The 24,004-nt window shown below is 39.6% G+C and overlaps 1 protein-coding gene and 1 long non-coding RNA gene across 2 annotated transcripts; both read left to right on the plus strand.

Annotated features, from left to right (window-relative positions):
- Positions 1-556: 556 nt before the first annotated feature.
- Positions 557-9,152, plus strand: LOC139564027 (mucin-3B-like). The gene is made up of 9 exons (XM_071383222.1): positions 557-5,021; positions 6,429-6,740; positions 6,886-6,942; positions 7,877-7,939; positions 8,109-8,132; positions 8,389-8,436; positions 8,633-8,684; positions 8,875-8,931; positions 9,060-9,152. The coding sequence occupies exons 1-8, from the start codon at positions 4,847-4,849 to the stop codon at positions 8,897-8,899; spliced, it is 756 nt and encodes a 251-aa protein (XP_071239323.1). The 5' UTR covers positions 557-4,846; the 3' UTR covers positions 8,900-8,931; positions 9,060-9,152.
- Positions 9,153-21,936: 12,784 nt separating this feature from the next.
- LOC139551027 (uncharacterized) lies at positions 21,937-23,924 on the plus strand. The gene is made up of 4 exons (XR_011670183.1): positions 21,937-22,160; positions 22,415-22,699; positions 23,418-23,726; positions 23,868-23,924. It is a non-coding gene; the product is annotated as an uncharacterized lncRNA (long non-coding RNA).
- The last annotated feature ends 80 nt before the right edge of the window (positions 23,925-24,004 follow it).

The following is a 24,004-nucleotide window of genomic DNA, read 5'->3' on the forward strand; positions in this document are numbered from 1 at the left end:
GAATCCTTTTTTCAGGGTCTTGCGTATCATGTATTTCAACCTCACCAGGTCCACAGATGGATATTTCTCTGTTATGTATCTGCGAATGGCCTGCGAGGAGACCCCTTTTCGAGAGTCCAACTCCTTCAGCGCTTCGTTAACCATTACCATCGTAGGTGGATGAAGAGGAGTTCTCCATGCCACAGCAGGTGCTTTGCTGGATTCTAACAATGAAATGGACAAATGTATCAACCGTAATCTAACCAAATAACCGTAAAATTAGGCTACTCAAATTAGCCTAAAACGCACATGGTTTTACAAACCTGATTTAGCTATTCCCGACACTTTTCATATTTTTTGGGCACGTCAGAAGATGACGTTGCTTCTTCGGCTGCTGCTGCTTTCTTTTTAGGTGGCATGATCAGACGGTTAACCTCAAAGTTAGGCTACATAAAAACGTTAGTTTAAAAACAGCAACTGCATTCTCAGCCTACACACGTTCAATATTATGCACTTCAAGCAACACCGCAGCAAAGCACGCGGTTTACCTGAACAGGCGCTGACATTTAGGTACCAGTTAGAGCATTCAAGGTAAACTGATCAGTCCGAGTAGTGTGAACTCGCTTATTCTTCTCGCATCCGTTCCTTCCTTCCTTTCCTTTCATTTACTGCGCTTATCAGTTTACCTTCACTGCTCTGGCATATTATTAAACATGACTCACGAAACATAAATGAAATATGAAAACCCTTCTACATTTTAGAGACCATCAAACTCTCAACCACAAATGCAAGGTTTTTGTAGTTAAACGTTGTGCAGCAGTTAAAAACTTAAAAACAAAAAGTCGAAGATAAAAAAAATTCTCAGACAGACATGTTAGTTTGGTTTTAAAAATCGAATTGTCGGCAATAATAATACAAAATAACATCTGTTAAAGACAGATAGCTTGAGAACCTAAAAATAATTACCGATAAATGATTCTGAATGTTCAGCCTCCTTGTCCTCTGCAACATGACATTAGCCCACAGTTGCCACATGAGACATCTGTGGTTTTCCTGTGAACAAGCCCCACATCTACATTTCTATTGAAACATGTATTCTTTGTCCCAGTCACAGCCACCATCTTCTGTAAAGTCAGACTAACAGTATGTATGTAGCTCTCTAAAAAATGACATTGTTCATCCCTGATATGGCTGGTCATCTGTTTTTGCTCATCCTCCTTTTCTGTGAGTTATTTTTCCGCTCCATCTGTTTGTGCTACAGGATATTCCATTCTTCTTTCCCCTCTTTTAGTCTTTTACTTTAGGAACTCTTAATATTTCAACATGTTATGCTTATAATAAGTGTGTCTTATTCCACTGATCATCCTATTGATTTATATTTCTCTGTCATTATTTTACATTTTGTTCAGATAAGAATGACCACTGCTTGATAACATGGCTGTGAATGCATTACAGACTGTTCCGCTTCACCAACTTGTGTAAAGTGTTCCCATCTCATGTTTTCTTATTTTTCATAATGGCAAAAAGAGCATGATAATGACCCATTTTGTTATGTCCAGATACCTTCCAGTACATCAAAGCCAAAGGTCAGTATCATTATTATGAATTTAAAGCTGCAATATGTAACTTTTTGGGCTACCAGACAAAACAACGGGTTACCAAAATATTCAAATAATGATTGACACATTTTCAATAAAAACTTTATTTTGATGAATTCATCCATAAGATTTCATCCTTCCACGAGATGGTGTATACACTGGGTATACAAAACATTAACATGACATAGACTGACCAGGGAAATCCAGGTGAAAGCTATGATCCCTTATTGATGTCACTTGTTAAAGCCATTTAAATCAATAAATAGATGAAAGGGAGGAGACAGATTGAAGACATGTATTGTGTATGTATACCATTCAGAGGGGGAAAGGGCAAGATTTAAGTGCCTTTGAACGGGATATGGTAGTAGGTGCCAGAACTGCAACAGTGCTGGATTTTTCACACAATAGTTTCCTGTATGTATCAAGAATGGTCCACCACCCTAAGGACATCCTGCAAACTTGACACAACTGTGGGAAGGATTGGAGTCAACATCGGTCAGCATCCCTGTGGAATGCTTTCGACACATTGTAAAATCCATGCCCCGACTGTTTGGTACACTCCGTGTAGTCCCGACACAAATCTAGGGTTGGTACCCAAGCCAGCTGGTCGATCGTTCTAAATGTTCCATTGCCATGATGGCTGTCAACGTTCTAATCCCTTGCTTGCTAGCTAGGAAACTTCGGCTAACACAGTCACGTCAAACAGTGCAGCCAGAATAACAGCAAAGAAGCTGCATTTGCATTTCTTTAAGCTGTTTTCCATAATGTTTTGGGGGGGATTTATCCATAACAATGAGCTAATGACTCGATGCAAGATTTCGCCTAGCATAGAAAATGTGCTCTCTCTCTCCAGGACACTATTCAGAGGAGCTAGCCAACTACAATACACAGCTAACATAATCACTTCAAACTGAAGCTGGAATGACAGTAAATTAGCTGCATTTCGTGTTTTTCTATTGGCATTTCTTTGAATATATCCATAAAAATTATACTGGTTCCTGATTTTGACTGGCTAAGAAAAGCTGCCAGACTGTCTCATCCCGACACATTCGTTCATTACTATGGGGCAGCTGGAGGTGATCAAATTTCAATATTGAAACAATGTTGCAAACGTCGGAGACAGACAGCAAGGTTAATACAAATCTCTGCTGTTGAAAACCAAATGCTAGTCTAAAATAAGTGGGATATAATATCTAACTGCTTTTTACAGTGGAGATCAAGTTTATAAATTGCCTGGCTGGGCTGATGAGATAGTGGATTGAGCAGTCAAATGGAATAGTGAATAGACTATTTTTTTGTGTTTGCAAACGTTTGGCGCATCTCCCTCATGCGGTAACATTTGCAAACACAAAAAATTGTCTATTCACTATTCCATTTGACTGCTCAATCCACTATGGTGACAGAACATGGGGGAGTTTTTCTAGAACGCCAACAAAAACAATATGTTTGCATTTCATACTACTTTTGTATTATAATTGGAGTTGAAGGCTTGTATGAATGTCCTGCTTAATATAATGTTTGTGTCATCATCGCAAATCAACCGCATTATACTTAAAAATAACTTAAACTTCAACCAGTAAAATGTCTCTTTGGCTATCTTTTGCTACAGTCTATTGCCATGTCAGTGAGTGTTTAGCATTCTAGCTAACAACTTGCTGCATCCAAAATAGTTATTTTACAAAGATCACAACCAAATATAATCTTAGTGACTGTTCAAGCAAGAATCAAAACATCATTGTAAGCGTAGGAGAGCCCCCCAAAAGTTATTTTGTTTAGAACTAATAAAAACGTAAATCTAGGCTATGTTGAATGGGCGCAGATGGCGTGGCTTTCTTACTACAGCCAAGAGTTACGCGCATCTGTACATGACGCCACTGTGTCATTCACCGGAAAGTATGGAAAGCCATTTGGGTCTTTGCATTTCAAACAAGATACACGTGAAATAACACTGTTTGATGCATAAAATAACACTATTTGAAGCGTAAAATAAGCTTGTTGACCAATCAGGACCTGGATATGACTGTACGTCACATAATAATTTAACACGTTCGTTACTTTTTTACGTAGTTATTACAGATTGATTACACTATCACATGTATTTCATATGTCACAGCGATTCACCGATATGTATGATGCTGGTAAAGTTTTGTCTTGTGCACCTGCTGCTGCAGCACAAGCACAGACACACTTCCCCAAGCTCTGGGACAGTTCTGGTCAGAAAAATCCACTTCTTCCGTTGTTTGGCTGTGCCCATATAGCAACGTCCCAAAATGAGCATATGTCCTGGTGGAAGGATGAAAATAAAACACAATAATAGGTCTTTAATGAAAGACATGTCCTTAATCTTTTCTTTAAATGTTGGCAACCGTTTTACAAAATCAAAATGCCCATCGAACCCGAGGATTATTGTGTGATAACACCCTCCTAAGGGCTGTTCCTGGCATGTTCTCATTGTTTATTGCTTAAATAGACAACAGTGTCTTAATTGTTTTGCTCTTTCAAACTCATATAATATTAAGTGGTACGTTATCTGTATGAGTAGTTAAACATTGAACATTAATTTATAATTCAAATAAAAAAGACACTCCATCATCCCTCTGATCTCACAGATCTTCCTCGGCTCAGTCTGACAGTGATTCCTGCAGTCATCAATGAGAGAGACTCTGTTCAGCTGAACTGTCAGACTCCTCCATCTGTCTCTGAGTGTTACTTCAAAATGGAAGGGCAAGTAGAATTCACCCTACCATCACCCTGTCAACAGACACTCACAGGAACACTACTGGTGAAGTGGACAGGTCAGAGTTCACCAGCTGAGGTCAAAATACAATGTCAGTACAGTGCTACAGGTTCACAGTTTAGATCCATATACAGTGAGCCGTCAACAGTCACAATTCAGGGTAAGAAGACTATTTGAATGGTTGTAAACAATGTACTGTTGTGCCATCATTACCATGTTCCTCTTGTGATATGTTATCATACTGTGTGTTGTCATTAGCTATTACATGAAGCAATCAAGGAATATATTATATCTCCTTAATTTCCCATACTGTCGCTGCATAAAGTAATTGACTCAAGATCCTTAAGTCTTAAATAACAAGGAGGGATTAGACTGTCAGTACATTTCTCAAAACCACAAAATACTTAATTCCCCTATTCTCACAGACATTCCTCAGCTGACAGTGAGTTCTACAGTCATCAGAGAGACAGAATCAGTTCAGCTGAGTTGTGAGACTCCTCCCTCTCTTCCTGTGTCTCACTGTTACTTCTACATGGAGGGGGAGAAGATTCTTCCAGACTCATCCTGTACTCAGACAATAACAGGAACTGAGCTGCTCAAGAGGTCTGGTCCAACATTTCCAGCTGTGGTCAAAGTGACATGTTACTACACTGTATGGAAGTCTCACACATCTCCTTTAAGTGACCCTGTCTCAGTCACTGTTCAGGGTAAGTTGGTGGTTTAAACAATGATAAACTTCACTGTTATACCGTATTAATTATGCTCGTTCTGAAAATGAGATCTTCTGTCGTATTTCTTAAACGTCTTCATTTCACATAATGACAGGATTTACTGTACTTTGTACAAACATAAATGCTGATATAGTTTAACATTTTATTCATGGATTTTCCATATTGTTACTATGTATGGATTACCTGTAATGTTTTTTAAATGCAACTTTCAAAGAGACCCACCTCCTCCCAGGCTGACAGTGAGTTCTTCAGTCATCAGAGAGAGAGACTCATCTGTCAGACTCCTCCATCTGTCTCTGTGTCTCACTATTACTTCTACACAGAGGGGAGATCCTAAACACTCACCCTATACACGTTCACTCACGGGGACTGAGCTGCTCTCGTGGGCAGGTCAAAGTTCATCTGCTGAGATCAAACTGAGATGTTATTACACAGTAGAAACTTACTATCCGTCGATGCAAAGTGGTTCTGTCTCTCTTACTATTCTTGGTAAGAAATGTTATATTCAGATTGTCTTGAATGATTCTGTTTAAATAACAATCTCATCCAATGTCATTTAAAAAATATTTGTTGTGAAGACAATACATATTTGAAATGTACATGTCAAAAGTAGAGTTCTAAGATCCCACGGAAAACAACCACAGAGACAGGCCAAAGTACAATCAAAGGTTCTTTATAAACTCAGCTTTACACAGTAATACACTGTATCACTACGGCCCTATATATAAATAGGCTGGGATTTAGGGCTGTAGGCTAACTAGAAGCAACGGGACAAACTAACACAGCAGTTGATTCCTGATCGGTGGCCAATGTTCATTCAGGTCCTTCCGAACAGGGTTTGTTTGTTCGGTTCTACCCGAGCAGGATTAGTTTGGCTCTACCCAGGGTTTGTTCATTCGTTTCTACCCGAGCAGGATTAGTTTGGCTCTATCCAGGGTTTGTTCATTCGGTTCTACCCGAGCAGGATTAGTTTGGCTCTACCCAGGGTTTGTTCATTCGGTTCTACCCGAGCAGGATTAGTTTAGCTCTACCCAGGGTTTGTTCATTTGGCTCTACCCGAACAGGGTTTGGCTCTTCCTCCCGAGCAGGGAGAGGGAGATCTGTGGAATCACTGCACACCATACAAGCAAGCAAAATAGTCCGTGCGATTCAATTTGATTTCACACGTGAGAATGTAAGGAATTAAGTGAAAGGCAATCGCTGTAAACACACAGCACACATGATTAAACATCATAAATAGGCATGATATCAAATAAGACAAGCTGATACGTACTATAAAGACAATGGCAGGCGCTAGTTTAGTAAGAGTCGGTGTCACTTGTGACATGTACATTACATTCAAATAGAGTGATGTAAAAAGGAGTTTCTTTCCTTTCCTAACAGATCCAAAACCAGACATTACAATCAATTTTGATGGGTACTTCAACATCATCTGTTTGATTCGTGGATCCGTCAGTCCTGACACCACCTGTAACCTGTATGTTGGAGAGGAGAGTCAGCCATCCTTCACAGAAAAGATCAAGAAGAGAAAAACCACCTCAGCATCCATACAGCGGTTCTGTCAATTCTTTCAAAACAATAGTGATCTGATCAGTCGTCCACAGTCAGTGAGGCGTAAGGAGGTGAGCTGTGACTACAGAGTGAGCTCAGGACCAAACTCTCTCTCTCCACGCAGTGATGGGAAAAGCTTTGCACGTGAGTCATTATCTAAACAAATCTATCAGGGCTGCAGGTCTTCATGATCTGACTCACATTGATTTTAAAATCTTCTTAGTATTAAGAAGATTGGTAATTCTGACCAACAAACTAAATACCACATTTCAATCCCAAATGATTTCAGATCTGGTGGGAGTTCACATCAGCGATCCAACAACTATACAGACACCTTATATAGCAGGTAGACTACACATTTGTGCTTTTATAGTGACACTGCTGTTATTTCAAAGCAAAGCAAGTTTCAGCAATAAGAATAGTTGTGTTCATGTGTAAATGAAGCGGTTCTGTTAGATAATGTCACGTTCCTGACCTGTTTTTCCTTTTTCTTGTATTAATTTAGTTGGTCAGGGCGTGAGTTGGGGTGGGCTGTCTATGTGTATTTTTCTATGTTGGGGTTTTGTGTTCGGCCTGGTATGATTCTCAATCAGAGGCAGCTGTAAATCGTTGTCCCTGATTGAGAATCATACTTAGGCAGCCGGGGTTCACGTGTGTGTTTGTGGGTGGTTGTATCTCGTGTCTGTATTCGTGCCACACGGGACTGTTTGTCGGTTCGTTTCTCTTTTGTCATTTTGTTTCGTTAGTGTTCCGTTTATTTTTGTTAGTAAATAATCATGGACACAAACCACTCCGCATATTGGTCTGATCCTTCTCGCCTCTCCTCCTCGTCCGAGGAAGAGGATTACGACGACCGTTACAGATAATTAAGCTGTTCTATAGGTATGACACCAGCCTCAACACCAATGTCTGGGATCATCAGCACAAGTAATAGAATGTCTGTGTTCATCTAGTCGAGTGTTTAGATCGTATCTATGCACTGTTATGCTTCTGCTGTTAGATACATGGTGACTTTATTCTAGGAAGCTGTCATACAACAATCAACACCTTATCTGTCCTGAAAGACCTTATCACCTTATGAATTGGTCTTATCATCTCTATAATGAGGAGAAATATAATCTACCAGGGCTAGAAGCAATCTGTACGTAGTGATTTTTATAGTCCTACTTTGCCCACTTTGAATAGATAAATCATGAAGGTATTTCAAAAGGCCAACAACACCATGATCATTAATACGATCATTAATAAAATGCTAATTTCATTAATATGTGTTTTCTCAGTGGGTTTGACTCCAGGTCCTAGATCTACTTTGCCTCCCAGCACGACAGTGAGTCCTACAGAAGGTGTGTTGGGCCTCTAAATGACCATCTCCGCAAACAGTAATTATACAGTCAAGACTTTAGATTACGGGCCTGTAAAATTAAGTGACCCAAATGTGAATGTAAAACCTTATTCTTGTGTAATCATATTGCTTCCCATTTGTTTCGACTGTTACTTCTACCTTTACCCCAGACACCACAGTGACACCAACTACCAGTAAGTAGATCCACCAATTTAAACTTAGTTTGCAAGTACAATATCTTTGTTCACATTCATTCACTAAAGCTCTGACCGGTTAACTAATAGATTCATAGCTGCTTGTAATTTCAGTCCAGATTTTTAACCATTTTTAGTCCATCTGATTTGTAGGTAATGTTTATTGTACTTATCTCTTTCTGCTTATTGAAATACCTTAGATATTATATTAATTTACATTTGTTCTTGTGTAATATGAGTAATCTCTTCTCACCAGGTTTGACCTCCCCTTTGACCCCTAGCACGGCTGTGAATCCTTTATCAGGTCTCTTAGTCATCTTTATCTAGTTAGCAAATATAAGTAAAACAAATAGAGTAGCTTATCTTCTCCATGTTTTTGTAAGTTTTTTTCCATCACAAATTTGCCTCATTACAAAAAGAGGTTGATATTTGATTGATTAAAATCAACCCATTTAGATTTATTTTTGCATAATCAGATCCAATGATTTGCTTTGCATCAGGGTCGACTGTTTGCTGTACTTTGACCACTGACACCCCAGCGAGTCCAACAAAGTAAGTATAGCCAATAGGTTTCATTTAGTTTGCTAAATATTTTAGTCTATTAAAGCATAAACCAGTTTTGCAAATATAGCCAAATGTAAATTCAGTCAAAGGTTTAGGATTAATCAAACAATTTGTCTCTTCTTAGAAATATTTGCATAACTCTGTTATTAAACTGTCCTTCTCTCTTGCATGTGCCCAGGAGGTCAAAGCTCCACAGACAGTGATGTGGAATCAAACAGTCAAGAAAGCATTCTGGGTAAGTATCCTTTTCTCGCTGTCTTTTCTCACACATATGAAAACAGAGCTGTGCAAATTATCTTAGAAGAACAATAATGTGGTCCAAGAGCTAATGACATCTCCCGATGTCATCATGTCACCAAATAGTGTTGCAATTATGGCAGGCAGCAGTGAGTGTGGCTTCTGGAGTGGCTGTGTTCCTGGTAGGATTGACAGCTGTCTGTCTCTGCAGGAGGATCAGTGAGTACATTTGATTCTGCAAAACAAATCATTTGCAAATTTACCGTGCTGATATTAATGTAAGTTCCTTTGGCATGGGTTAATTTATCTCATTTTGATCATATTGTATGGGTTAGACTATTCAATATAATTCATTTAGCCTCGATTGTTTTTCAGAGAAAATCAATTCTCAGAGGTAAGAATTCCCCTTGTGAATATGATGCAGATTGTATCAACCTTTAGTTCTGTATTGTCCATGATGAGATGTTCTTACCACAACCTTCTTATACTTTTATGTTGTACAGACCTACAGCCAGACAGGAGGATCACAGACAATGTATGTTCCAAAACAAAATACATCAAACATACACACATACGACTTACAGAACTATATACACGCATGTACAAACACTGTAACTCCATTTTCATTGTGTTTCTGTTGTAGATGATTTGGTGTCTATGGGAGCGGTGAGCAGCGGAGTCATGGTGAATATTCTACATTACAGTGGTATCTGTACACATATACCCTTCTGACAGAGGAGGCTGGTGGGATGAGTTATAGGAGGACGGGCTCATTGTAATGATTGAAATGGATTTAATAGGACAGAGTCAAACAAATCAAACACATCAAAACTACATGTGTCCATTAATTCCATTTAAACTATTACAATGAGCCTGTCCTCCTATAACTCCTCTCACCAGCATCCTCTGCCCTCTGACTGTGATCTGAGGATCAATACCTTAATGTTACATTAGTGGTGCTTCAACATATGAATGTTCAAATTATCAAACCAACAGCTATATTTATTTACAGATTTATATGGTAATTTGTATTTATTACCAAATAAGATGTTTGTCACCAGAAATAATTTCTTAATACATTAATTCATGTTAAACCTTGTAAATGTGTTCCTAAGTAGGTACAGAGTTTAGTCGTATAAACAATTTTTATCAAATAACCTACATCTTGCATTGGACATGTGTAGACCTCAGAATGACACAAAACCCACAAACACTTCCTGTGATACAGAGGGTGCCGTTCATGTCACGAGTTAGAGAGTTGAATAGACAGACAGTTTTTAGACTGGAGGATAAAAAGTCTCTCTCTTCTCTCTCTTCTTCTCTCTCTACTACAGGTGGATTCAGGAGATGCTGGAATCGATTCTCAGACCACTTCTGTACTGTCCACGTTCATGCCCTCAGGTTTGTCCATCAGATCTTGGGACAATTTGCAAGTGCACAACTTCTGTACATGCTTAAACGTTGGCCCTAACCTTTTCAACCATATCAAAATGCATATATGACACTTAAAACAGAAATGAATGTGTCAGAGCATCAGCAGCGTGAGAATAGAGCTGTAGATCTGCAGGGTGGTTTGAGTCAGGAGGAGAAGTGTGAAATGACATCAAACCCTGTTACTTGCACTTCTTCTGTTTGGCTGTTACTAACGCAATAGGGCAAACTCGACTAAGTAACACACATGCAATGTAGACATGTAAAATACACATGACCCCCCCTCAAACACACACTCATACATACATACATACACAACCTCTTACTCATGGAATTGTCTCTCTCTGATGTGCAGGTCCCGTTGATGTGGATACACAGGCATTTGCAAATGAACATGTAAGTACAGCACAAATGTCCTATTCGTTGTAATATATTATATTATTATATATGGCATTGTTTTTAGACAGACTGACTCGAGGATAAAAGTATCTCTCTTTCGTTTACTGGGTTTCATGACTTTCAGTTTAAGATTGGTGTTACATCCTCATAAACAAACCTTATGAATTACATTTACTGTACTGTAGATTCGACGCCCTAAAGTGAATCTGTTTCTTTCCTCTAGTCTGATACGTACCACGTATACAGCTCAATCCCCGACAGACCAGCAACCTCAGCCCAGCCGGATGGGTTGTACAGTCTTCTGCAGACACACTGAAACTACACCTCTGTCTCACACATCTCATACAAACACATTCTTTCTCACACATCCAGTTACTGTAAATAAGTTGCTTAACAGGTGATATTACTACTGTATTACACATGGACAACTGACTTCTGTTCCATGTCTATCCATAAAATCTGTTACTGTGTTAATATATATATATTATTTTTTGGAGGGGTCTGGGTCATACTCCCCTTTGAGCATTTTTCTTATTTCTTCCCCCTAGTAAATGCTAAATCTACTGTAATTATGTATATTATATTGACTGTGTGATACCTCCTTCCATAACGGTTGGATACAATTAATTTCCTATTGGGCGAAACATAATCCAAAACAAACTGCAAATGCATCCAATAGGTTTGTTGAGTCACAAGCTTGATGTATTTATTGGGTGCAAGGAATATAGGACCAAAATGTGTGACTACTTTAATACACTCTAAATGAATTTGTCCAAATACTTGTGACTTCCTCAAATGTGGGGACTATATAGATAAAGTGCTTTTATATCTAAATGGTAAAACATACAATGCCTTCAGAAAGTCTTCACACCCCTTGACGTTTTCCACATTTTGTTGTGTTACAGCCTGAATTTAAAATGCATGAAAATGAGATTTTTTTTGTCACTGGCCTACACACAATACCCCATATCGGGGTAGAAGGTAATCCAGTGGTTAGAGCATTGGACTAGTAACCGAAAGGTTGCAAGATCAAATTCCCGTGCTGACAAGGTAAAAATCTGTTGTTCTGCACCTGAACAAGGCAGTTAACCCACTGTTCCTAGGCCGTCATTGAAAATAAGATTTTGTTCTTAACTAACTTCTCTAGTTAAATAAAGGTAGATAAATAATGTCAAAGTGTAATTATGTTAAAAAGTGTGAATGAGTATTCAACCCCTTTGTTTTGGAAATCCTAAATAAGTTAATAAGTTAAATTTTGCTTAACAAGTCGCATAATACGTTGCATGGTGTCACGATCGTCGTGACATTGAAGAGAGGACCAAGGCGCAGCGTGATATAAATACATATTTTTATTAGAAGATGAAACGAACACTATACAAACTAGACAAAACAACAAACGACCGTGAAGCTATAAAGCGAAAGTGCAGACACAAGCAACTAACGTCAAAACATAGACAATTACCCACAACCTACCTAATGGCTATGGCTGCCTAAATATGGCTCCCAATCAGAGACAACGATAGACAGCTGTCTCTAATTGAGAACCAATCTAGGCAACCATAGACTGAAGATCATCGTAGAGGGCGCCACTGGACGGAGGGGCAGCTCTGGACTGAGGGGCAGCTTCGGACTGAGGGGCAACTCCGGACTGAGGGGCAACTCTGGACTAGAGGGGCAACTCTGGACTGGAGGGACAGCTGTCTATAATTGAGAACCAATCTAGGCAACCATAGACTTACATAAACACCTACACTGAACACAACCCCATGAACTCAAAAAAAAAACTAGACAATACAAACACCCTAGACTAGACAAAAACACACAAACATCCCCCATGTCACACCCTGACCTAACTAAAATAATAAAGAAAACAAAGATAACTAAGGCCAGGGCGTGACACATGGACTCAATAATAGTGTTTACTATGAATTTTTTATGACTACATGATCTCTGTACCCAACACATACAATTATCTGTAAAGATGGTCAGTCAAGAAGTGAATTTCAAAAACAGATTCAACCAAAAAAAACGCCTCACAAAGTACCATTATTGTTAAAAAAGTAGACATTGAATATCCCTTTGAGCAAGATGACGTTATTAATTACACTTTGGATGGTGTACCAATATACCCAGTCACAAAATAGATACTGGCATCATTCTGGAGGAGGCGGGGCATGGTGTGTGGGGGGGGCGACTAACTAACAAACCCATACACTGCCTCTGATGCATGTGGTGGAGCCAGGCCAGCACAAAGGGCGGGCTTAGCGGAAAGGAGGAGGAGGATGAGGAGCCAGGAGATCTGCACACTTACTTCTCTCGTTCTCTCCAAGCAGTGCAATTGTTTACACGTGGAAGACGTTTTCTTACTTTAGAATTGATTCAAGTGGTATTGGATTTGTTTCTTCTTGTTATTGCAGTCCTTAATGCAGATGCTTGAGGTCTTTCTCTTGTGGCAGGATTGGGAAGGTAAACAGCTGACATGTTGATGATCCACATGGCTAGTGACTTTACCCTTTTCTCTACGTCCAAAATCTCTCTTCCTTTTCTCTCTTTAACCCTAAAATCTCTCCTTTCTCACTTTTCTTACTCCCAATATGTTCTCTTCCGTGTTTTGTCTTCCTCTGCCCCTCTTCTCAATCACCCCAGTCTTTGCCCATTTCACCAAATCGCTCTTCTTTCTGGGAGGAATGATGTGACTAGCTACAGTGCACTGCTGTGGACAAAATCAAATGTATCACTGGATCAAGCAAGTGATGGGTTCTTGACTTGTTTCTATTGGACGAGCTAAACGTGACGTTGGGCCTGATTGGATCAGGACTGAGTCGGAATATTCTCAGCTTGAAGCCCCGCACTCTTGGCCTGGCCTGTTGGATCTGCCCCTGCTGAGACTATAAACTGAATGAACATACTTGAAGAGCTGTGAAGCTGCTCAGACTTTCAGTGCTTCCGTACTGTTTCTATTAGTGAAATGAAATGTCAACTTTTTATTTTTTTTAAACAAATAAACATGCGGTTTTAAAAATGCAGGATTGAGTCAACACACCCAGTTTCTATTTCAACCTCATGTTTTTGATGTGTAGAAAATATTGCCTATATTGACAAGCTAGTCGAGCTCTAACAATGTCCTCAAAGATGGAAGGCAGGTGACACCTTTTCTAGCCAATGAGGGCAGATAAGTGTGACTGGGTCATAGATAGGCCTCATCTGTGACCGCTTCAATGGCGTTGTCTATGCTCTCCATTTTAAAGTATTACATTTCTCCTGACTCGTAGGAATTCCCACCCAGTTGACTATGTTAAAATAGTGTAAGCCCTCCATTGCAATGTCTATGCTACAATGGGTTAACCATAAGTATCACAACAGGCACAACTCCAATATGAAGTAGTTTTTTCAGTTGCAGAAATGCCACAACCTAACAATTACAAAACTTGGATTCGATCAAATAACCCCCACATGGAAAATTGGCAAATATCTATTGACCAAATTCAACTCATTGACCTCCATACGAATTGCTCACGTCGTGGACAGATTCTGGGCAGAGTAAAAACTTGCTTTGCTTCTTCCCGTGTATCCTTTTTCAAATCCAGGTTTTGAGGTCCACAGCGTTAATGATTTATTCTTCTCCTTAAAGGTGGTTGAGTAAAAGCTGGTTAAACTTCCAGGGAATAAAGAACCAGGAGCACCAGTGGACAGCAATGTTCTGGTTTGGGTACCTTTGAATATCAAACTGAAGACCCAATTAGTTCTTGCACCCCCTTGTGGACAAACTGAAATGGTACAACATGTTGCATTGCACCTTTGTGGGCACTGACCCATAAGACTAGTTTTTGGATAGTTATGGGAAATGTTTAGTTCTAACTGTATAAAAAGACTGCTACCACAAACCAGCAGCATCAAAAAATCCATGGTGGAGAGAACAGTAAAGGACCAGTATCAGGGCCGTCCCTCAGGAGACTGGTACAAGATGTCATGTCCAGTGTGCCGAAGTGTTCCAGGCTCAGATTGGTCTCAACCATCATCACACTCACTGTACCAGATTATCCCAATGAATCGTGCCATGGTCGTCAACCTATGATGGTTGAACAACAAAGTCCTGACTGTATAGAAAACACCTTAGCCATCAATATTTTCCAGGAAGTCACTGTACTAGTGATACAATTAATCTGGCAGAAGAGGGTACTGATTTAAACAGGTGTAAGAAACAAGAACTTCCCATCTTTTTATTTATATATTTATCTTGCATCATTACAAACCCCTAGCTACCATCAACACTTCTCTACAGGAAAAGTGGAGATTAGATTTTACAGCAGCTAGGTCTACACCTAAATGCCACAAACAAGAACTACAAACTGCTTTATTTAAAAACACAAAGTGGATAAAAGGAGTGCAGTCACTCTGCTGCTGCCCTCTTGCCTCATTTCCCTGTGGGTTTAACTTCAGGAGCAGCAGTGTCCCCCTTCATCGGCTTCTGGAAAGCTTTGGCCTTTGCACCCTTCTTGGCTGCCCCTTCACCCTTGGTAGTCTTCTGTGCTTTGGGTTGCTCCTCAGCTGTCCCCTCTGCCCTCTTCGACTTGGGCTTCTTAGCAGGGGCCACCTTGGAAGCAGATGCTTTTGCATCCTGAAAGATGAAAATGACAGGTTTACAATACAATCACCCATTTAAAATTAGATTCAATTTAACCATGGTAAAGCCCAAATAGGGAACAGTACCCATGACAAGTGTGTGTATATATATATATATATATATATATACTGCTCAAAAAAATAAAGGGAACACTTAAACAACACAATGTAACTCCAAGTCAATCACACTTCTGTGAAATCAAACTGTCCACTTAGGAAGCAACACTGATTGACAATAAATTTCACATGCTGTTGTGCAAATGGAATAGACAAAAGGTGGAAATTATAGGCAATTAGCAAGACACCCCCAAAAAAGGAGTGATTCTGCAGGTGGTGACCACAGACCACTTCTCAGTTCCTATGCTTCCTGGCTGATGTTTTGGTCACTTTTGAATGCTGGCGGTGCTCTCACTCTAGTGGTAGTATGAGACGGAGTCTACAACCCACACAAGTGGCTCAGGTAGTGCAGTTCATCCAGGATGGCACATCAATGCGAGCTGTGGCAAAAAGGTTTGCTGTGTCTGTCAGCGTAACTTGGAGTTACATTGTGTTGTTTAAGTGTTCCCTTTATTTTTTTGAGCAGTGTATATATATATATATATATATAAATAAAAAGGCCCTATACACCAAAACCACTTGAACAATGCCAATAGTCAGAACATAACTGAAACCACACTTGCCTCTGAAGGTTTCTCCTTCTGCTTTTTGGCTGTAGCCTTTTTCTTCTCAGCTTCTAGAGACAAGAGTTAGTGATGTGTGTGTATGCATGCAATCATGAACATGAGAAGTGAGATACCCATACAAGTCATTGAAAGAGCAATGTTAAATGTCCTCCATCGCAATGGATGTAGCTCAATAACAATGATCCCATACAATTGGGCAGATTATAGGGTGATGTCTAAATCCTAGGAGTGATGAGCACAATCGATTCAGTTTACCGGCTTCCTGGTCCTTAGTCTTCTTGGCTCCGACCTTTGCAGCCTTTGGTGCCTTCTCCACATTGGGATCAGTGTTCTCAGTGACCTTTTGCCACACTGTCAATTAGTGTAGACAGCTTCCTGCTGCCACTCTGCTAATCATCAGATGGGGGGGAGGAGAGGTATGGGCCCCATGTGGGTAGATGTGGGGCCCTGCCTTGATTGGGTAACTGAAAAAATAAACTGCATAATAGCTAAATGTGACTGGTCAATTATGTGAGTCAGGGGCTGGGCCCAAGAGGCAAAAAAACAAATTACTTATTTTATAACCAACCAAGGGAGAATGTTCTCAATGTTCAAAATAAACCAGAGAATATATTTATCCACAGAGGATCAATAGCTTCTCAAAAATAACTGGATTAAATGTTCTCACAAGCACATGCAGGTAACTGCCAAAATAAAGAGAACACCAACAAAGTGTCTTAAAAAGGGTGTTTGGCCTCCACCAGCTACAAGAACAGCTTCGATGCGCCTTGGCATAAATTCTACAAATGGACCTAAACAGTGGTCCAGGAAAACACACCCCACACACACACACCATAAACTTTGTCCCTCATTGACTCAATTGTTTCCTTTATTTTGGCAGTTTCTGGTTGCCTACAGTCGGGAAGGCAGCAATTTGGGCAGCATGCATGCCAAATGTACAGCTTGTTGTGTTGTGGCCATAGACAGAATTGTAATATTCATATATGTAAACATACTGAATTGTAATTGGATGCATTTTACCGCCGTATCATACTGTGCTATGATTGGTTAAGACCACCCAGATGGTTAGGTCATGATCAGCTGATCATGGTTGGAGATACGTGAACATGCCAGTTGTAGCTAGCTAATAAAGAGCTACGTTAAGAAATATCCTGTAGTACTGCATTTTATTATTTTGTACAAAGCGTGCAAAACAAGAATACATAGACTTTTTGAACCTCTTACCCTGGCAATTTGAGTGGTAACTCATGGGTACACTAGCAATGGCTGCCAGTCCTGATTTGAATGGGAACTGCCATCCATGGATTATATGTATGTAGTTGGTTGCAGTTGTCCGTTTGCACATTTCAAAATACAAATTGCGGGAAAAACATAATTTGGAAAGCAAATGCCTACTGCTGAAAATAGAAGACTGTCTGTAGAACCAATATAATTCTCAACTCCCAATTTTTAGTGACCAGCAGCACTGTTTTTCAAAGTAGCTCATCTTGAGATCCATCACCGTGAGTAGTAGCCTATGGCTTCATCATTACGCGAGTCAGTGTGCCACTGGAAATGGTATGTAATTGCCCAATGTAGTAATATATAAATAAAAAACACAATTCAAACAGGAAAGCTGCTTTGACATACTCAATTACAATTTTTGGGAAGGAAAACCATTTCACTCATATTGTACATTATTGGTCATTTTTCATAGAAATCTGGAAACACTGGGCATTTACTTAAAGATTTAGACATGCATGGGTCACTTACCCGAAGCCTCCCCTGTGCTCCGTTTGCTTTCGAGTTGATGTCCTCACCAATACCCCGCCCTCGAATCCTTTTTTCAGGGTCTTGCGTATCATGTATTTCAACCTCACCAGGTACACAGATGGATATTTCTCTGTTATGTATCCGCGAATGGCCTGCGAGGAGACCCCCTTTCGAGAGTCCAACTCCTTCAGCGCTTCGTTAACCATCACCATCGTAGGTGGATGAAGAGGAGTTCTCCGTGCCACAGCAGGTGCTTTGCTGGTTTCTAACAATGAAATGGACAAATGTATCAACCTTAATCTAACCAAATAACCGTCAAATTAGGCTACTCAAATTGGCCTAAACCGCACATGGTTTTACAAACCTGGTTTAGCTTTTCCCGACACTTTTTCATATTTTTTGGGGCACGTCAGAAGATGAAGTTACTTCTTCGGCTGCTGCTGCTTTTTTTTAGGTCACATGATCAAACGGTTACTCTCAAAGTTAGGCTACGTAAAAACGTTAGTTTAAAAACAGCAACTGCATTCTCAGCCTACACACGTTCAATGTTATGCACTTCAAGCAAATGCACTTCCTTCCATCCTTTCCTTTCATTTACTGTGCTTATCAGTTTACCTTCACAGCTCTGGCATATTATTAAACACGACTCACCAAACATAAATGAAATATGAAAACCCTTCTACAGTTTAGAGACCATCAAACTCTTAACCACAAATTTCAAGGTTTTTGTAGTTAAACTTTGTGCAGCAGTTAAAAACTTAAAAACAAAAAGTCGAAGATAAAAAAAAATCTCAGACAGACATGTTAGTTTGGTTTTAAAAATCGAATTGTCGGCAATAATAATACAAAATAACATCTGTTAAAGACAGATAGCTTGAGAACCTAAAAAGAATTACCGATAAATGATTCTGAATGTTCAGCCTCTTTGTCCTCTGCAACATGACATTAGCCCACAGTTGTCATATGAGACATCTGTGGTTTTCCTGTGAACAAGCCCCACATCTACATTTCTATTGAAACATGTATTCTTTGTCCCAGTCACAGCCATCATCTTCTGTGAAGTCAGACTAACAGTATGTATGTATCTCTCTAAAAATGACATTGTTCATCCCTGATATGGCTGGTCATCTGTTTTTGGTCATCCTCCTTTTCGGTGAGTTATTTTTCCGCTCCATCTGTTTGTGCTACAGGATATTCCATTATTCTTTCCCCTCTTTTAGTCTTCTACTTTAGGAACTCTTAATATTTCAACATGTTATGGTTATAATAAGTCTGTCTTATTCCATTGATTATTCTATTGATTTATATTTCTCTGTCATTATTTTACATTTTGTTTAGATAAGAATGACCACTGCTTGATAACATGGCTGTGAATGCATTACAGACTGTTCCGCTTCGCCAGCTTGTGTAAAGTGTTCCCATCTCATGTTTTCTTATTTTTCATAATGGCAAAAAGAGCATGATAATGACCCATTTTGTTATGTCCAGATACCTTCCAGTACATCAAAGCCAAAGGTCAGTATCATTATTATGAATTTAAAGCTTCAATTTGTAACTTTTTTGGGCCTCCAGACAAAACAACGGGTTACCAAAATATTCAAATAATGATTGACATATTTTCAATAAAAACGTTATTTCGATGAATTCATCCATAAGATTTCATCCTTCCACGAGATGCTGTATACACTGGGTATACAAAACATTAACATGACATAGACTGACCAGGCAAATCCAGGTGAAAGCTATGATCCCTTATTGATGTCACTTGTTAAAGCCACTTAAATCAGTAAATAGATGAAGGCGAGGAGACATGTTGAAGACATGGATTGTGTATGTGTGCCATTCAGAGGGGGAAAGGGCAAGACAACATATTTAAGTGCCTTTGAACGGGGTATGGTAGAAGGTGCCAGTGCTGGGGTTTTCACGCTCAACAGTTTCCTGTGTGTATCAAGAATGGTCCACCACCTTAAGGCCAACTTGACACAACTGTGGAAAGGATTGGAGTCAACATGGGTCAGCATCCCCATGGAATGAGACAGACAGCAAGATTAATACAAATCTCTGCTGTTGAAAACCAAATGCTAGTCTAAAATAAATGGAATATAATATCTAAATGCTTTTTACAGTGGAGATCAAGTTTATAAATTGCCTGGCTGGGCTGATGAGATAGTGGATTGAGCAGTCAAATGGAATAGTGCATAGACTATTTTTTGTGTTTGCAAACGTTGCTCGCATCGCCCTCGTGCGGCAACGTTTACAAACACAAAAAATTGTCTATTCACTATTCCATTTGACTGCTCAATCCACTATGGTGACAGAACAGAACGCCAACAATAAAAGCCTCTATTTACATGTTGCTTATGAGTGAATTTCACACTACTTTTGAATTATAATTGGAGTTTAAGGCTCGTATGAATGTCCTGCTTAATATAATGTTTGTGTCATCATTGCAAATCAACTACATTATACTTAAATTACTTCAACTTCATCCAGTAAAATGTCTCTTTGGCTATCTTTTGCTACAGCCTATTGCTATGTCAGTGAGCGTTAGCATTCTAGCTAACAACTTGCTGCATCCAAAATAGTTATTTTACAAAGATCACAACCATATATAATCTTAGTGACTGTTCAAGCAAGAATCAACACATCATTGTCAGCGTAGGAGAGCCCCCAAAAAGTTATTTTGTTTAGAAGTTTAAAAAAAACTAAATCTAGGCTTTCTTACTGCAGTCAAGAGTCACGTGCATCTGTACGTGACGTCAGTGTGTCGTTCACTGGAAAGTATGGAACACCATTTGGGTCTTTGCATTTCAAACAAGATACACGTGAAATAACACTGTTTGATGTGTCAAATAACACTATTTGAAGCGTAAAATCAGCTTGTTGACCAATCAGGACCTGGATATGACTGTACGTCACATAATCATTTAACACGTTCGTTACTTTTTTACGTAGTTTTTACAAATTGATTACACTATTACATGTATTTCATATGTCACAGCGATTCACCGATATGTATGATGCTAGTAAAGTTTTTCGTCTGGCGCACCTGCAGCACAAGCGCAGACACACTTCCCCAAGCTCTGGGACAGTTCTGGTCAGAAAAATCCACTTCTTCCGTTGTTTGGCTGTGCCCATATAGCAACGTCCCAAAATGAGCATTTGTCCTGGTGGAAGGATGAAAATAAAACACAATAATAGGTCTTTAATGAAAGACATGTCCTTAATCTTTTGTTTAAATGTTGGCAACCGTTTTACAAAATCAAAATGCCCATCGAACCCGAGGATTATTGTGTGATAACTCCCTCCTAAGGGCTGTTCCTGGCACGTTCTCATTGTTTATTGCTTAAATAGACAACAGTGTCTTAATTGTTTTTCTCTTTCAAACTCATATAATATTAAGTGGTACGTTATCTGTATGAGTATGAGTAGTTAAACATTGAATGAATTTATAATTCAATTAAAAAAGACACTCCATCATCCCTCTGATCTCACAGATCTTCCTCGGCCCAGTCTGACAGTGATTCCTGCAGTCATCAATGAGAGAGACTCAGTTCAGCTGAACTGTCAGACTCCTCCATCTGTCTCTGAATGTTTCTTCAAAATGGAAGGGCAAGTGGAATTCACCCTACCATCACCCTGTCAACAGACACTCACAGGAACACTACTGGTGAAGTTGACAGGTCAGAGTTCACCAGCTGAGGTCAAAATACAATGTCAGTACAGTGCTACAAGTTCACAGTTTAGATCCATATACAGTGAGCCTTCAACAGTCACAATTCAGGGTAAGAAGATTGTTTGAATGTTTGTAAACAATGTACTGTTGTGCCATCATTACCATGTTCCTCTTGGGATATGTTATCATACTGTGTGTTGTCATTAGCTATTACATGAAGCAATCAAGGAATATATTATATCTCCTTAATTTCCCATACTGTCGCTGCATGAGTTAATGGACTCAAGATCCTTAAGTCTGAAATAACAAGGAGGGACTAGGCTATCAGTACGTTTCTCAAAACCACTAAATGCTAAATGCTACATTCCCCTATTCTCACAGACGTTCCTCAGCTGACAGTGAGTTCTACAGTCATCAGAGAGACAGAATCAGTTCAGCTGAGTTGTGAGACTCCTCCCTCTCTCCCTGTGTCTCACTGTTACTTCTACATAGAGGGGGGGGGAAATCTTCCTGACTCATCGTGTACGCAGACAATAACAGGAACTGAGCTGCTCAAGAGGTCTGGTCCAACATTTCCAGCTCTGGTCAAAGTGACGTGCTACTATGCTGTAGGGAAGTCTCAGACATCTCCTTTAAGTAACCCTGTCTCAGTCACTGTTCAGGGTAAGTAGGTGGTTTATAAAATTATACACTTCACTGTTATACCGTATTAATTATGCTCGTTCTGAAAATGAGATCTTCTGTCGTATTTCCTAAACGTCTTCATTTCACATGATAGGATTTACTGTACTTTGTACAAACATAAATGCTGACATAGTTGAACATAATGTATTTTCCATACTGTTAGTATGTATGGATTACCTGTAATGTTTTTTAAATGCAACTTTCAAAGTGACACTATTCTCATGATCTCACAGACCCACTTCCTCCCAGGCTGACAGTCAGCTCTACAGTCATCAGAGAGAGAGACTCAGTTCAGCTGAGCTGTAACTCTCCTCCATCTGTCTCTGTGTCTCACTGTTACCTCTACACAGAGGGGAGAGATCCTAAACACTCACCCTGTACGAGGTCACTCACGGGGACTGAGCTGCTCTCGTGGGCAGGTCAAAGTTCATCTGCTGAGATCAAACTGAGATGTTATTACACAGTAGAAACTCACTTTCCATCGATGCACAGTGGTTCAGTCTCTGTTACTATTCTTGGTAAGAAATTATATATTCAGATTGTCTTGAATGATTCTGTTTAAATCACAATCTCATCCAAAGTCATTTTAAAATAGTTGTTGTGAAGACAATACATATTTGAAATGTACATGTCAAAAGTAGAGTTCTAAGATCCCATGGCAAACAACCACAGAGACAGGCCAAAGTACAATCAAAGGTTCTTTATAAACTCAGCTTGACACAGTAATACACTGTATCACTACGGCCCTATATATAAATAGAATGGGATTTAGGGCTGTAGGCTAACTAGAAGCAACGGGCCAAACTAACACAGCGGTTGATTCCCGATCGCTGGCCAATGTTCATTCAGGTCCTTCCGAGCAGGGTTTGTTCATTCGTTTCTACCCGAGCAGGATTAGTTCAGCTCTACCGGATCAGGGTTTGGCTCTTCCTCCCGAGCAGGGAGAGGGAGATCTGTGGAATCACTGCACACCATACCAGCAAGCAAAATAGTCCATGCGATTCAATTTGATTTCACATGTGAGAATGTAAGGAATTAAGTGAAAGGCAATCGCTGTAAACACACAGCACACATGATTAAACATCATAAATAGGAATGATATCAAATAAGACATCCTAATACGTACTATAAAGAGAATGGCAAGCTCTAGTTTAGTAAGAGTCAGTGTCACTTGTGACATATACATTACATTCAAAGAGAGTGATGTAAAAAGGAGTCTCTGTCCTTTCCTAACAGATCCAAAACCAGACATAACAGTCAATTTTGATGAGGACTTCAACACCATCTGTTTGATTCGTGGATCCGTCAGTTCTGACACCACCTGTAACCTGTATGTTGGAGAGGAGAGTCAGCCATCCTTCACAGCAAAGATCTGGAAAGAAAAAAGCAAAGGTTCCAAACAGTGGTTCTGTAGATTCACTGTAACTGAGAGTAAACTGGTCAGTCGTCTTCAGTCAGTGAGGCGTAAAGAGGTGAGCTGTGATTACAGAGTGAGCTCAGGACCAAACTCTCTCTCTCCACGCAGTGATGGGTACAGCTTTACACGTGAGTCATTATCTAAACAAATCTATCAGGGCTGCAGGTCTTCATGATCTGACTCACATTGATTTTAGCATCTTATTTGTATTACAATATTAATTCTGACCAACAAACTAAATACCACATTTCAATCCCAAATGATTTCAGATCTGGTGGGAGTTCACATCAGTGATCCAACAACTATACAGACACCTTCTATGGCAGGTAGGCTACACGTGTGCTTTTATAGTGGCACTGCTGTTATTTTAAAGCAACAAAAGTTTCAGCAATAAGAATAATTGTCT

The sequence above is a fragment of the Salvelinus alpinus genome, chromosome 2, assembly GCF_045679555.1.
Source record: "Salvelinus alpinus chromosome 2, SLU_Salpinus.1, whole genome shotgun sequence".
NCBI lineage: Eukaryota > Metazoa > Chordata > Actinopteri > Salmoniformes > Salmonidae > Salvelinus > Salvelinus alpinus.

What these genes read in the sequence shown, in the direction of transcription:
- LOC139564027 (XM_071383222.1), top strand. Translation starts at nt 4,847, where the DNA reads ATGGAGGGGGAGAAGATTCTTCCAGACTCATCCTGTACTCAGACAATA. An exon ending in TGTCTCAGTCACTGTTCAGG is followed by an intron (nt 5,022 to 6,428) that starts GTAAGTTGGTGG and finishes CTTTCCTAACAG; the next exon opens with ATCCAAAACCAGACATTACA. An exon ending in GGCTGTGAATCCTTTATCAG is followed by an intron (nt 8,437 to 8,632) that starts GTCTCTTAGTCA and finishes GCTTTGCATCAG; the next exon opens with GGTCGACTGTTTGCTGTACT.